This window comes from Eublepharis macularius, chromosome 2 (assembly GCF_028583425.1).
Source record: "Eublepharis macularius isolate TG4126 chromosome 2, MPM_Emac_v1.0, whole genome shotgun sequence".
NCBI classification, from domain to species: domain Eukaryota; kingdom Metazoa; phylum Chordata; class Lepidosauria; order Squamata; family Eublepharidae; genus Eublepharis; species Eublepharis macularius.
The window spans coordinates 192347477-192364112 of NC_072791.1; the positions used below are offsets into that span (position 1 = coordinate 192347477).

The 16636-nt window shown below is 42.8% G+C and overlaps 1 protein-coding gene across 2 annotated transcripts in view; it reads left to right on the plus strand.

Annotated features, from left to right (window-relative positions):
- Nucleotides 1-16636, plus strand: part of SLC4A10 (solute carrier family 4 member 10) — a 171184-nt gene that overhangs the window by 16862 nt on the left and 137686 nt on the right. For both annotated transcript variants that reach the window (XM_054970422.1, XM_054970423.1), the window contains exon 2: nucleotides 15420-15501. In XM_054970422.1, the coding sequence (XP_054826397.1) occupies nucleotides 15420-15501 (82 nt within the window). The remainder of the gene's footprint in view (nucleotides 1-15419; nucleotides 15502-16636) is intronic.

The window sequence follows — 16636 nt, forward strand, 5'->3', positions numbered from 1 at the left end:
AGAAAGGCAGCCTTTTTTGCCTCTTCAGAAGACTGTGTTCCTACAGTTGCTGTTTCAGCTGCTAGTTGAGTGCAGTGGCAACTGGGCTGCCACATAGCAGATTTCCCTGCATTCCCTCTGTCCTGTTCTCCCCTGACACTGGAAAGTTTTTGTTTTTAAAAAATTGGTAATTAGCATATTATTATGAGGTTATAATATTATAACAATCTGCCTGTCAAGTTTCATTTTTTAAAAAGCAATTCTAGGCCCTTTCATTGTGTAGATACAGGGCTCATTTCTAGGGGGAACGTGCAGGAACGCAGTTCTGGCAGTTCTCCAAAGAGGTCACATGTCAGGTGGCCCCGCCCACCTGACTTTCGGCCATTTTGGGCCTGTTTCAGCCTGGATTGGGGCCAAAACGGCCAAGATCGGGCCTCTGATGGGTGGTGAATCACTATCCCACACAGCAGTGGCCCGATCCTGACCATTTTGGGCCCCTTTTCAGCCATTGTCAGCCCCTTTTTGCCATTTTGGATAAAATTTCGGCCCTGAATGGCCAGGATTGGGTTGGGTCCAAAACAGCCAGGATAGGTGATGTCAGGGGGCGTGGCATATGCAAATCAGTTATGCCAATGACACACTTCCGGCAATGTCAAGGGGTGTGGCATATGCTAATGAGGTATGCTAATGAGTTCCTCCAGTTCCTCCACAAAATGACCCCTGTGTAGATATGAGGGGAAAGGCAAATATACACAACAAAAGAGTTAGGAGACTTTTTTGAAAAACTGAAAGCTGGAAATTCAGAGAGCCTGATAGACAAGGTTGTTACAATATTATAACACCATAACAATAAGTCAATTTTCCTTTCAAGCTCCTTTGATCCAACGGTGTTGAGCAGCAGATACAGAGTCTTTATTTCTTAAAGGAACTTATGATGGAGAGATACTTGACCATGGCTAGAGAAGTTCTTGGTTCTCTATCTACCAGCAGTTAGGGAACTATATTAAGTTTTAATACAGTAGGAGGTGATTCAGTTAAAATAGGGGTAAACCATAATTTGCGATAAAAGTTATGATGAGGACATTCCAATATCATATGGGACAGGGATATTAACCTTTTCCAAATCATATTGGAATATGTCAGTTGCTGATTGGAAAAAAAATACCTGCCCCCCTGCAGTGGAAGGGAGTAATGGCTGCCATCAGGGAGAATGAAATTTATGAGGGCAGGATGGAGAAGATATGGACTCTGAGCCAAGCTATAAGTGACGCCTGACACAGGTTGGACATTTGTCAGCTTCCCTCAAGTTTTGATGGGAAATGTAGGCATCCTTGACTTGCAACTGCTGTCCAATGGACTTTTCAACTGTCACTTGTCCAACATTCCGCCAAGCTGCCTACATTTCCCATCAAAACTTGAGGGAAGCTGACAAGTGTCCAACCTGTGTCAGGCATCAGTTGTAGTTTGGCTCTCTCTGATTCACATACGTGCCACTTTGGCTTTGCTGTGATGTTTTCTAAAACATCAGAACAAAGCAGGTTTGGGAAAGATCACAGGAAGATCAGGAAAACCCAGGAAGTGCACCGAAGTACCATAATGCTGTGGAGAGTCGAGGGGGAAGTCCTGTCCAGTAGCATCCAAGCTGGGGCAAACAACCCATGTGTAAGTGACCAAAGAAAGATGGCTGTTACAGGGAAGAAGCCTCTGGCCAACTTATTCTTTTGTGGTGTGCATTTATCTTTCCCTCATTGCCCATTCCAGTGCAAACAGAAAGAATAGCCCTGATGAGACACCCAACTGAAGAGAAATCATAGATGAGGAAGGATGGCCAATGGCTGCTGGAGAGGCAGGCAAGGCAGCTGCACACCAGTTGGAGGCCCATTGCCTCTTGAGTTGCTACTGTGCAGTTCCCCTCAATGTTAAGCCTGAGGCCGGTGCCCCATAACTAAGACTTATTAGGGTTGCCAGTCTCCAGGAGGAGTCTAAGATCTCCCAGAAGTACAACTGATCTCCAGACTACAGAGATCAGTGGACCTGAAGAAAAGGCCTGCTTTGGAGAATGGACTCTGTGGAATCACATCTATGCTGAGCTCTCCTCCACCCCCAATTCCACCCTCCTCAGGCACCACCCGCAAATTTCCAAGAATTTCCTGAGCCAGAGTTGGCAATCATAATTATGAGTGATCTGTCTGAAGAAAAATAACAGATGAGGAAAGACAGCCAGTGATAGCTTGTTCACTGTGAGTATGACATCACAGCCCTCCATTTTTCTTTACCTGTAAGGAAGAAGTTTTCATAATTCCAACCAGAGCTGGGCTGCTCTTCAGATGGTGAGTGTAATGTGTAGTCCTTCTACGCTGACTTGAACAATAAGTGTGCTGAGGACCACAACTTTTGATTACCCTTGGGTTCATTACTACATTGATTTGTGTTTTGTAGATTAGTTCACCAGAAAGACACTTCTTCTGTATGCCACTCAGCCAAAATGAAAAACTATATTGCCAAGAACTAATTTTATTTATTTGTATCTCATCTTTCTTCAATCTTGGAACTTAAGAAAGCATATACAGAGTTCCCACAAGGTCTTCATCCATGATCTGTATGACTTAGCAAGGTTGTAGTTTTTATGTACTTCTAGCCTTGCCCTGGGACCAAATTGCATTTTTAGTCATACCTGTCCCCAAATTTTATACTTTTAAATTATCTCTGCTTTTTCTGACCTTGCTTTAAGTAGATAAGTATTCTTGCTCAGTCTTCCATTTATATAACTCACATTTTCACTGTAGATTCTTTTTATATCAGCATAAGTTGATGGATGTAATATTTGTGCATAGGGAAAAAATGAACCTTGAATACAAAATTAATTCTTGAGCTTGATTGGCAGTGATTGTAACTGACTAAAGGTTTACCACAGAGTTGAAAAAAATTACAAATCCTATCATTTCCATTTCTGAATTTCTGACTATTTTGTATAATACTTTTAAAGTTAACAATAAAAAGTTAAAAATAAAAGTGAGACACAAATTACATGTCCATATTGTTTTCTAAATCAAGTCCAAAACATTAGGAAATGCAAACTGCATACATGGATATTTAAAACCAGCATAAATTAGTGCCTGGAAAAAAGATATATAATTATTCTTGACTGCTCAATAATTTAAATAAGAGTATTGGGGTATGGGGCTATTTATTTTTTATTAGAATATTTATATCTCACTGGCCACAGTGGCTCAGGGGGGCAAACAAAGGCCCTTCCAGCAGGCAAAACAAAATAATAACCAAATCAAATTTGTCAATTTCATCAATCCATAAGCCACCCTTCATTGCCAGGCATAACTCCTTTAGTCATCTTCCAGACCCCTGTCTGAATAATACAACCTGCATTTATTGTCTGCAGTTTTTATTGAGACTCAAGGCGGATGACAGAATGATAAAACAATGCAAGATAGAACATAAGATAGTAATACAATAAAAATGTGTTACAAAATTATAGAATGAAGCAGTAACAGTATACTACATCCTATAAACAATGCAATATTTTAAAAAAGCTGCCCCATCAGGTCTCTCCAGCACTGTGACTACTAAACCATACATTTCCTTTTGGCTTTTTGAAGTTATTCAAGAGGTCTTTCGAGGGCTGTTACAGTGATACATGTTATTCCACTCTGAACTGTATTTTTATAATTTTTGGCATTCTGTTTTTAAGATCAGGGTTTTTAGTTGTATTGTCATAAGCTGCTTTGGATCTTTTTGTGGGAGAAAGCATTTTAAATAAATAAATCCCCAGGTTCAAGCCTGAAATGTAAGAAGATTTGAATGCCTCTTAGGCTGTGCAGAACAGCCCATGCTCAACCACTGGGATGTAGGCAAAGCTTCCCAGCAGAGAAGTAATGACTGAAAAGATCCCCAGTAGCAGATGTATACCATGTATTCATGTTAGAACATGTCATGAACATTTGTTTGTTGTACTGGTTTAAAAAATTGCCAAACAGTGGTCATCCCAGATCCAGGATTTTTTTCTGTACTGGTTTCATTAGATAATTCACCTTCCCTAATTTCATGTGCTGTTGGGCCTGTCTGCATGATCACCAGTACCCCACTGCCACAATACCCAACCATTTTGTGAGTCTTTATTTTATTGATTGATTTGGAAAGTCTTTCCTTCTTCTGTTGGAGTATGCATTTTGCGTCTGTTATTTCTATTAATAATGTCCCTTGCCACCTGCCCCAGAGAGTTTCAGCAGGGGTGTCTCTTCAGAGAAGCTGTTTAGAGCATTCCAGTTAGTTGTTCTATCACCTAAACATAATGTTGAACAAGGCTCTGGTTTTAGGCAGAGGTTCCTATTATACACAAAAGTTATTAGTGTGAATAATGTATTTATTTATTTAGAATAGTTCTATGCCAGCTCTTCAGAGCCCTGCTTGAGGTGGCTTGCAATGAAAAAATCACAGTATTATAATACAAGCCTTTAAAACACAACCAATTAGAGAAAAGTAGCATAAAATCTAGCCATAAAACAGAAGCAGACCATTAAAAAACTCGTATGATTAAACCACTAATAAAAAGCCTGGGTAAAAAAACCACATGTTTTAACTAGTGACTAAGAGGAAGTAAATTAGGCACCTGGCAAGACTCAAGGAGAAAGGGCATTCCAAAGTCAAGATGCTACCACATAAAATGCCCTGTCTCTAGTTGCCACTCGCCTCACCTCTGAAGGCAGGGACACAGACAGCAGGGCTTGAGAGGCAGATCTTAACTGGTGGCCTGGGTAGTATGGACCTTAAAGGTAAGAGCCAGCACTTTGAATTGTGCCTGGAAACAGATGGGCAACCAGTGCAGATCTTTCAGCACAGGAGTGATACCAACCCCTGACAGTAGCTTGGCTGCTGCATCTAACTGAAAATTCAGAACCATTTTTAAAAACAGCTCCACATGAAGCGCATTACAGTAATCTAACTTGGGCATGATCAGAGCATGGATCACTATGGCCCGATCACTTTTTTGAGGGACGGCTGTAGCTTGTGAACCACCCAGAGCTGGTAAAAGGCACTACATGCCATGGCCAGACTTGAGCCTCCAAACATAGTCCATGATCCAGTATCACCTCCAAGCTATGAACCTGCTCCTTCAGAGGGGAGTACAACGCTCTCCATGACAGTAGACAGGATGGCTCCACAATCCCCAAATACCTTCTCTATTGGCCAATAGCACCTCAGTCTTGTCTGAACTGTGCTTCATTTTATTGGCCTTAAACCATCCCATTACCTTCTCAGGGCATCTATTCAGGACTTACACAGACCCACCTGTCTTAGCTATTAAGAAGAAATAGAGCTGGGTGTCATCCACATGTTGGTGGCACCTCATGCCGAATCCCTGGTTGACCTTTCCCATTGGTTTCATGGAGATGGCAATGGCAGTACTTTGTAGGTTCCCTTACCAGATTTTACCAGTACCTGTACTTGAAATGTAGCCTTTCATTTTATCGATTTTATGTAGTAGCACAGTTTATTGATTTTATGTAATAGCACAGTGAAGATTCTGTTGTTCTGTAGGGAAAAAAACGGAAATATAGACTTCAACCAAAGCCTTGATTTCCTACTTGCAGACATAAATTTCCTGCTTTCTTATGCATAGCATGTCTGTGTCTGGAACAAAATCTCCATTAAAAATTGTTGGAAACTTTCCTAAGATTAACGGCTGATGGAGCAGTAGGAGCATTTCCTTTTCTCCTTCAACCAGCTTTGATGAAAATCGATAAATGTGTCAGACAGCTTGAGTGCTCCGTTGGTTTTAAATAACTGTAAATAGGACTAGGAGGTATAAAGCTTCCACATTTGGGTCAGGACTGTGTCTGTGTGTATGTGCAAAGTTTGTAATACTGGACTATCAGTGACAATGTATGATTCAGTGTGCCAGCATGGTGTAGTGGTTAGAGTGTCAGACTAGGAGGATCCAGGCTTGAATTCCCACTCTGCCATGAAAGGTTGCTGGGTGATCTTGGGCCAGTCAATCTCCTCTGGTCCAACCTACTTCACAGGGCTAAAACAGTCTAGGAATATATACAGACAGCAAATTAACACTGCTGGATTCCTGTATACATCTTGAGAGCTCTGGACAAATTTATTTCATAAGAATTAGTAGTATCAGCTTTTGAGTCTAACAGGGAAAGAATTCCTCAGGAATGATGGTCTGTGCATCTAGTGGAGCTTCATAAAAACAAGATCCATTTGTCTGTACCAAAATAATGGAAAAAGTGTTCCCCAAGAGATAAGACATAATCAGCAGCAGAAGTCTGCAGGAGAAGGGGGGAAATTGGCAAAAAAAATGTTTCCCCCTCCCAGTCGTGAACAACAGAGGGAAAATGCTGCTCTAGACATTCTAGAATCTTTTGGCCCTGGAAGGAGATGATGCATGCCCCTTTTCCAAATGCTGCACCCCATTGAAGGTAAGCCTGTTGGGGCGAGTGGCACCCTGCAGCAATTTGGTGAAGTCCTTCAGAGAGTGACAGGAAGCACAGAAAACAAGCCAATACAAAGTCTGTCTGGCATGCAATGGGCAGCTCCTAACAAACAGATTGGTGCAAAGCTCGTCTGAGCCCTTTTGCCTTGGTGAAAGCTCAGACTCAGAGACTTGCAGATCCTGGAACTTTTACAGTGCACTGCAGTGCACCCTTCGATAAAGAGAAATGAATGATGCTGAGCAGCTGGTGATTCTTTAGAATATGCCTCTGCTCACATATGGTGGTCTGATTCATTGTTCATTTAGTATATTTTAGGGTCTGCAGTAGGGGTGTGCAAGCCAAAAAATTTCGGCTAAAGCCGAAAGCCGAAAGAAGAATCTCTTTCGAATAAGCCGAAAGCCGAAATGGCCAGCCGTTTCGGCTTTCGGCTTTTGGCTTTGTTTCGGCTTTCTTTCGGCTTTCGGCTTTTTCAATGGGAAAATGCCTCCGTCTTCCCAGACGTCTGGGGGAGGCATTTTCCCACCGAATCAGCCCGAAATTGGTGGGGACCTTCCTCTAACCCCTCTCTAAACCCCCCCCCCAAGTTTCAGACCGATTGGACTTTGGGGGGGCCATGTTATGGCCCCCCAAAGCAGGTCCCCCTATCCTCCCATAAGAAAGCGAAGGAGCAACATATTGTTAGCATGCTGCTGCTCATCTTCTTCATTATATCCTATGGGGAAAAATGAAGAAGCAGGCTTCCTTTGCCAGGGGTGGCATTTTGCATGCAAAATGCCCCCTTACCCTCAGGGGCCCTTCTCCCACCCTTCCTCCCACCCCCCACCAAGGCTCAGCCTGCTCCCACTTGGGGGGGGGCATTTCATGGCCTCCCCAAGTAGGTGCTCTGCTCTCATCTCTACCACTGACAGCTGGGGGAGGCTTGTCTTGCCAGGGGTGGCATTTTGCATGCAAAATGCCCCCCAGCCCTCTGGGGCCCTTCTCCCACCCTTCCTCCCACCCCCCACCAAGGCTCAGACTGCTCCCACTTGGGGGGGCCATTTCATGGCCTCCCCAAGTAGGTGCTCTCAGCCCCCAAAGTCCACCCCTTACAGCCCCACACAAACCCAATTCCCTCCCAGCTGCCACACACAGACCCAAATCCCCACATTAGCCCCTCACAGACCCAAATCCACCCCCACCTGCCCCACACCCATAACCCCAGGAACAGGCTGGCAAAGGCCAGCCCTCTCCCTTTGTTCCCTATGCTGGGAACTTCTAAACTCTCTTTCCCTGGGCAATTCTGCACAGCCCAGGGGTGCCACAATGGTGGGCACACTTCTGAGTGCCAGCTGGTCCCTGTGAAAGAGCACCTGAACCACAGACACCCTCCCTCAAATTCCCCCACCACCTACAGAGATGGCTGGCCAGCCAGCCCCATTGTTCCCTATGATGGGAACCAACTGCACAACAAAGAATAAAACACGAACAACACAAAATAAAGTTTTTAAAAAATTATTTTCTCCCTTTCAAAGTACAAGTAGGCAAAGCATTATGACACATTACACCAGCAGTCCCCCACACAGAAAAATTAACACAACTCACTTAACATCAGAGAATCACAAAACACGATTCCTGTCAAAAACACTTTATTTCTTGAACAGCTTTAGGTTACACAGCAGGGGGGCACACCAAAGGGCATGGCAGCAGTATCTTACACAAAAATAACACAACTCACTTAACATCAGAGAATCACCCCAAAATATTGCTGTCAAAAGCACTTTATTTTCTTAACTGCTTTAGGTTACACAGTAGGAAGGCACAACAGGGCATGAAAGCAGTGTACTACATAAAAATAACACAACTCACTTCACATCAGAGAATCACACAAACATAACTGCTGTCAAAAACGGTGAAGTGGGTTGTATTATTTTGTGTAGTACACTTCTACACTTCTAAAGTGTTTTTGACAGGAATCGTGTTTTGTGATTCTCTGATGTTAAGTGAGTTGTGTTAATTTTTCTGTGTGGGGGACTGCTGGTGTAATGTGTCATAATGCTTTGCCTACTTGTACTTTGAAAGGGAGAAAATAATTTTTTAAAAACTTTATTTTGTGTTGTTCGTGTTTTATTCTTTGTTGTGCAGTTGGTTCCCATCATAGGGAACAATGGGGCTGGCTGGCCAGCCATCTCTGTAGGTGGTGGGGGAATTTGAGGGAGGGTGTCTGTGGTTCAGGTGCTCTTTCACAGGGACCAGCTGGCACTCAGAAGTGTGCCCACCATTGTGGCACCCCTGGGCTGTGCAGAATTGCCCAGGGAAAGAGAGTTTAGAAGTTCCCAGCATAGGGAACAAAGGGAGAGGGCTGGCCTTTGCCAGCCTGTTCCTGGGGTTATGGGTGTGGGGCAGGTGGGGGTGGATTTGGGTCTGTGAGGGGCTAATGTGGGGATTTGGGTCTGTGTGTGGCAGCTGGGAGGGAATTGGGTTTGTGTGGGGCTGTAAGGGGTGGACTTTGGGGGCTGAGAGCACCTACTTGGGGAGGCCATGAAATGGCCCCCCCAAGTGGGAGCAGTCTGAGCCTTGGTGGGGGGTGGGAGGAAGGGTGGGAGAAGGGCCCCAGAGGGCTGGGGGGCATTTTGCATGCAAAATGCCACCCCTGGCAAGACAAGCCTCCCCCAGCTGTCAGTGGTAGAGATGAGAGCAGAGCACCTACTTGGGGAGGCCATGAAATGGCCCCCCCCCCAAGTGGGAGCAGGCTGAGCCTTGGTGGGGGGTGGGAGGAAGGGTGGGAGAAGGGCCCCTGAGGGTAAGGGGGCATTTTGCATGCAAAATGCCACCCCTGGCAAAGGAAGCCTGCTTCTTCATTTTTCCCCATAGGATATAATGAAGAAGATGAGCAGCAGCATGCTAACAATATGTTGCTCCTTCGCTTTCTTATGGGAGGATAGGGGGACCTGCTTTGGGGGGCCATAACATGGCCCCCCAAAGTCCAATCGGTCTGAAACTTGGGGGGGGGTTTAGAGAGGGGTTAGAGGAAGGCCCCACCAATTTTGGGCTGATTCGGTGGGAAAATGCCTCCCCCAGACGTCTGGGAAGACGGAGGCATTTTCCCATTGAAAAGCCGAAAGAAGCCGAAACGTTTCGGCTTTTTTTCTTTCGGCTAAGCCGAAACGTTTCGGCTTTCTCCGAAACGTTTCGGCTAACCCAAAAGAAGCCGAAACACTTTTGTTTCGGCTTTCTTTCGGCATTCAGAAAGCCGAAACGCACATCCCTAGTCTGCAGTGGCTTAGTAATAGAGCATTTGCTTTGCATGGAGAGAGTCCAAATTTCAGGTAGTACTAGTAAGTGATTTTCCAAGACCCTGGAAAGCTGCTGCTGGTCAGAGCAGGCAATACTAACCCTGATAGACCAGTGGCCAGGAGACTCCATCTAAGACAGTATCATGTGTTTATTTTTATCCTACTTTTCCTACAAGGAACTCAAGGTGGTGCACATAGCTGTCTCCCCATCCATTTTGTTCTCAAAACTGCGTGAAGTAGGTTAGGCTAAGAGAGTTTGAATCTGGGTCTCACAAATCCGAATCCAATGTTCCAACCACTATGCCATGCTGATCGATTGGTTTCAGGGACCAGGTCTTTATCCATGTAGGCAGAACGTTCTTTTGCGGTGAGTTTTTAATTTGGCATGTGTCAAGCTGCCTAATGTCACTTACTCTAGATAAGCGTGTGACTTGTTACATGAGAACAGAGACATGATAAGTACAGCTCTTATACCTGAGATTTTGTACTCCAAGACTTAATTCCCCCATCCTTTCAGTGGCAGGGAGGCCACTCCCCTCATTGCTAAAAGTAGTATGGAGGGGGGAATTTGGCTTTGAGGGCTCGGGGCATTAGCCTAGTTCTCCACCCCAATGTAGGTCCCAGGCTGAAAAGAAGCAAGTGGCTTAATTCTCTACAGTAATTTCCAGCCCCAACTAGCTGAGGGCTTGTGTCTGTGTGGGGCACCAGGATTACTTGGCAGCAAAAGGGCAACATGCATACCCAGTCTTTGGATCTTTTTTATTTTGTTGGGCAATGGGATTGTAGGGCACCAGTCAATCATTCCAACCCCCTGATTTTGTTTTGCAAGTGTAGTGGCTCTCCACTTCCCTATCCCCTCCCTCGATACCATTTTGTTTTCTAGAGTGTCCACATATGGACTGGGCAATATACCAATATAGGAAGAGATGGTTAAATAGTGTGAAGCCAGAGTGGCTGCTGTAAGCTGAGCATCCATGGAAACCATCTTGAGCTGGAATGAGATTTTAAGAAAAGACCACTTAACTACATGAGGTGAACTTGTAATAGGAAGCTACACCCAGGTTACAGTTGAATTTCAGCATACCCAGAGAACAGATTTTCCTATCTTATCCTATGCGTATCCTGTGTTAGCAAAATAAGGAAAACAATTGAAATAGCACATCTGTTTTGCATAAATGAATGCATGGATTGGTTTAAAAATAACTTTCCTGCTTATCCTATGTTAGCAAAATAAATCAGGATTCCACAGGCACCTTAAAGACTAAGATAGGTAATGAAGAAAGTGAAATATTGGTTTTTAACCAAAGTGAAGTACCAAAAAAAATGGAATAAAACAATCACTTGAATTCTGCATTGTAGAAGTTAAGATCTGTGAGAAGTGTTGCGAAAACAGAAAATAAATATATCCAGGTTTTAACTTTTTGGACAGAGTTGGCAATTTTGAGTTTGGTGATAAAATTAGGTACCTGTTTACCAGTGCATAATTAACATGGAATTCCCTATCCCAAGATGGCTTTTCCCTAACAAAGACTTGATGATGGATCATTTGTTAATTTTGTAAGCTGATCTTAAGAAATGCATAATCCATTTGATTTCAAGGAAATATTGTGGTTCATTTCAGTATTGCAAATAGTATTGTGGTATCTAATGATGCACTAAATATCAGATTTAATTTTCTTCTGAGTATATTTTTTGAAAAGGGGAAAGCAAGATCTCCTTATTTAACAATATAACAATTATATATTTCTGGGTAATATAACCTGAGTTCTACTGTAATGAATTATGCTTTATTTCTTGGCTTTTCTGTTTTCTCAGATGCATAGAAGTATAAGGAAAACAATTGAAATAGCACATCTGTTTTGCATAATTGAATGCATGGATTGGTTTAAAAATAACTCCGTGCATCTTTAGGGAACTAAACCAATGTCAGCTTAATGCAATGATACACTAGGCTGACACAGAGTAGATCCTGTGTAATTGATTATGTTTTTCATGGCTCAGTTGATTTGATGCCTCAAATGATTTGTTGGAAGGGAACCTCTGCTTATCCTCTTTTAGCAAAATAAAGCAGGAGTCCACAGGCACCTTAAAGACTACGTATTAATAATAAATTTTGGAGTAAATGTTGTTAGTCTTTAAGGTGTCATTGGACTCCTGTTAAAAGCTTGGATGCAATATTTATATTTATTTGCAGTTTTTAACCAGCTTATAATGTAATAATAATAAAATAATAAAAACAAATAAAATCACTATCAAGTACTTTACCAGAGCAATACAAATAACACAGCATAAAAGCAATATCTAGCAGCATAAAATGGCAATAAAGCGTTTTATCAGGGAACAACAGAATCAGGCTATAAAAACAACCACTAAAATAAGAGTTTCAGATGGGTCTGCAGTAGAAGAGCAAGATTGAAGTCTAGTAGTACCTTAAAGACTGACTAGATTTCCAGGGTATGAGTTTTTGAGAGTCAACACTCTATTCTTCAGATATAATTTAGAAGTGGAACTATTTCGGGTTCCCTTCAATGAAAAGGCAGATGAAAGAGAAATGTTTTGGCATGGCACCTAGAGGATAATACCCTGTGTGCTAAATTTGTCTCAGATGTTGATAGAAAAACTACCTTCTTCCTTCCTTCTGCTCATGGCCTTCTGTGTGTCACCTGGCATTGGAGAGGCATTTGGATGGACTTCGGCTGGCCCAGTGAGGGACTCCTTCTTCCCAGAAGGGAGTGCCGTAACTCGACACCAGCACTTGACTGAGAGCCAAGCTACAAGTGACGCCTTACACAGGTTGGATGCTTGTCAGCTTACCTCAAGTTTTGATGGGAAATGTAGGCGTCCGGGTTTTACAGCTTGGCTCTCCATTACAGCTGCAAGACCAGGATGCCTACATTTCCCATCAAAACTTGAGGGAAGCTGACAAGTGTCCAACTTGTGTCAGGCGTCACTTGTAGCTTGGCTCTGAAGCAACATTCCTGCTTAGCATCTTACAAAGAATGCTAAAAAGACCAGGTTTTAAGATTATGACCTGAAAAATCTTCCCCTACTCCTATTTTTTAAAAATAAAATCTGTAACATCTATCCTGATGAAGAGTTCTGGTGAGCTCAAAAGCCTGTACAGTGTTTTGTGTCATCTTGGGTCTTAGTTGGATATTGTTCTTGTTTATAAAATTTGTTACTTTCGAGTTAATGGCAAGAGTAAGCTCTCATTTCCTGTAGCAAATGAATTGCATGCTGGCTGTACAGAATATCTGTGTTGTCTGAGCTCACTGGCATAGCAGGTCTCCCAAAGCTAAAGTTGATTAATGCAAATTTGAGCACTGTTGCGAGGGAGAGTATTCGGAATCATACTGAATATTCTCAGCTTTGCTAGAGAGGTGGGGGAGGGAGGGAGCAGCTGAGTGGGCAGGCCAGCCAGCAGAGCTGTCGTCCTCATCCTGATGTATACACAGCTCTAGGGAAGATATAAATCTGGAATGAAAATTAATTGCTTTCTACTTTGTTGCACATCCTGTACTGTGTGGTCCAAGCCTACTCAAAAGGAGCACATCCATCCATTAACCTTAATACAGAAAACTGCCACAGTAGCATTCCATTTTTTTTTAAAGAAAAGGATGGTTTTCAAATAAATACTTTGGAGAATGTGGATTTAATTGCTTTTTTTAAAGTAACAGCCTCAGCAGTATGGAGAATGAAAGTTTCTTTGAGGCAGATAAAATTCACAGTGTTTTCCTGTGATGAATTCAACCATACAAACAGATGAATTTCAGGAAGTGAGAGTAGCAGCAAATATTAGGCGTGGTAAATTGGTTTAGGGGAACAATGTCATCTTAAGGACTGTTCAAGGGTAAGGCAGCCACCAGGGATTTCTTTGTCTCAGCAACCCAACACTGAGCACACATTTATGGTATCATTCACTTTGAAAAGATTGGTTTCCTTATGTGCTCTTGGTTCTTCTTAAGCTCAAATAGAGAGCCAGTTTGGTGTAGTGGATAAGAGCGCGGGACTCTAATCTGAAGAGCCGGGGTTGATTCCCCACTCCTCCACTTGAAGCCAGCTGGGTGACCTTGGGCATGGCTGCCTTTTTTGGGCTTCCCTCCATGGCAGCACCCTCTAGAGGAGCACCAGGGTAGGAAGTGGGTTGTCTGGAACAAGCTTAGCCTTTTATAAAGTAGGATATATTCCTCAAAAGTCAACAACTTTACATTTCTAAAGGGGATTTTTTTTGCATTGAATTTTTTAATAGTAAAAAAGTGCACAGCCCATCCTGTTTTTGTTGTGCAACTGTATGTACAACTCAGTGGAACTCGTTAATTCTCCTTATGCCCCTGGCAGAGTGCAGGTGTGCTGCAATGTGCCTGGGTATTATTGAAATGAGACACACCTAGGATAGTGACATCCTGTAGCCTCCCATCTTAGGTTTATTAGGTTTACTTTATTTTGCAAGTACAAAATTATCAATAATGTGCAAGTTGACGTGTGTCTTCCACCAACCAGTGTCCCCCATGAATCTGTCTAGTAAGAACTAATAAAAGAAATAAGAGATGAGATGTGTCTATTTTTAGCACTTTCCCATCTCCATTAGATTTCATTGTTTGATGCTTGGGTGCGGTCTTATTTCACTAAACGTTACTGGGGTGACACAGGCATGTTTTCTGGCAAATTCTGGTGAGGCCCAGAGTGTATTTTAACAGTAACTTGGTAGAAAAAGCAGTTTGAAAGTGCTGTGAGAGGTGTTCAAAATGGAAATCTTGCTAGAGTGCAACTCTGTTTCCCGACTTTGAATAGGGACAGCTATTCCACGAAATAAAGGACTTTGAGCACTTGAGTATTTAAAAATTTGATGAGCTCTCCATTCTTTACTCCTCACAGATCTGTCATGTCTCAATTAGAGGTGGGCATGAACAGGAAAAAACCCCGAACACGATGTTCGTTGTTCATTGCCATCCACGAACAGGGAATCACGAACAACCATGAACATAACCCTGTTCACGAACATGTCTGTGGTTGGCTGTTCGTGGAAGGGAGGGGGGAGACTTGGAAGGGAAGAAAGTTTCCTGTGCTGTTTGCAAACGGCGTGGAGAACCTCCTTCCCTTCAAAGTCTCCCTCCTTCCAGCCAGCTGGAGGGAGGGAGGGGGGACTCTGAAGGGAAGAAGGTTCCCCACGCCGCCGTTTGCAAATGGCGTGGGGAACCTCCTTCCCTTCAAAGTCTCCTGTCTTCCAGATGGCTGGAGAGAGGGGAGACTGAAAGGAAGAAGTTTCCCCATGCCATTTGCAAATGGAGGCAGTTTCAGGTGGCTAGCCGTGTTGCAGAAATGGAAGTTTCTATAGCTATTCTCACGAACTGTTTCTAAACTGGAAATTTCATACTAAGTACTAAAATTTACCCACCCCTGTATTTTACTGGTATCAGTTTCATAGTTCAATACCCTTTTTATTATTTTCCATGCTCTTGTGAATTCATTATTGCTTCCAAGAAATGTGGGCTTACTCTGAATTTGATTGATCTATAATTTATTCTGGCAGAAGCCAGTTTTTAAAGAAGGTACAGTGTATGTAGTGAAAGTATTAATAGTTATTATTTCCATCTTGGTTTCTGATAGAAGATCAAACTCGTAAAGGTAATTTGCACCTTACATTGTTCAAGTGTGGTGATGACAGTGTAGTGAAAACCTTACATGTTCAAATGATTTTATTTTATAGAGAAATGATGAAGAGGCAGTAGTGGACAGGGGTGGAACACGCTCCATTCTCAAAACCCATTTTGAAAAAGAAGACTTGGAAGGTGAGAGTTTGTTATTTCTGTTTCATATTTCAATTTCCTTTGAATGAGTTGGCTTAATTTCATCTTCAAAAATGTATCCAAGGAAATCATCTCTCAGTTATCAAAACTTCAAGTTCTGGGTTCTGGTTTTCCTGATGAAATCATACCAATAATTTATTCATGCTTGGACAGTCAGCATTTAGCATTTGCTTAACAGCATACATATAGTAAGACACATAGTAGTAGTACCCTGAACAAATCAATTCCTGGTCATGTATATTTTATGTAAAGGAACAGAAGTATAAACTGTAATACAAACATCAGTTCTTTAATAGATGAAGACATCATTCTGCTAATCTCTTAATTAAGGATTAGGATTAGGGATGTGGATTTCCCCCCTCTCTCCTCAGTTTAGTGTGACTTCCTCTCTTTTCCTGTGAGGTTTAATGCTACAGCTACACCATTGCAAAACAGGATTCCTATTTTAACCAGAAACTAAAACTAGGGGTTGAAGTAGATAGCAGTGTTGAAACACGTGGTTGATGGTAGACAGGGTGACAATCCTAGTTGCCCTCCTTCATCCAAAGTTCTCTCAGAAGGAAGGAAGCTGTTCTGCTTCATCACTTCCTGTGTGAAATAACAAGATGGCTACCCTCACCTCCTGTAAAATTGGGAGTGCAAGGGAGGGGATTCTAATTTTTTTTCATTTTATACAGTGTTTCCTGGGTGAGAGAAAAGCTTTCTCAAGTGTTATAAGTAAAGTGTGTGTTCTTCCCTGAGGTGGTTTGTTCACACACACGCCAGTCAATAAGAGAAGACTGTGGAAACAGCAGTAGATCACTTCCAATAGCAGCTCTGGGTCATTATTTGTAGGTAGTTTTCGAAACCCTGCACTATTCTGAGCTGTTCTGTATGAGCTCATTTTATGTGGTCAGTACCAATTACTGGAATTGGTCTCCTTGCAAGTAGGGGGAATTAGTGGCGAGGAGGAAAGCTCTGCGAAAAGGGTAACAATGGGATACTCCCATTGTTTTTTTTTATGGGGTCCCCTCCCCAAGGTGCTTGGGGTCCAGCTGTCGCCAAGGTACCCACTGGCCTGTGATATTCCTCAAGAAGCGATTCTCTCCCCAATACTATTTAATATCTATCTGCGCCC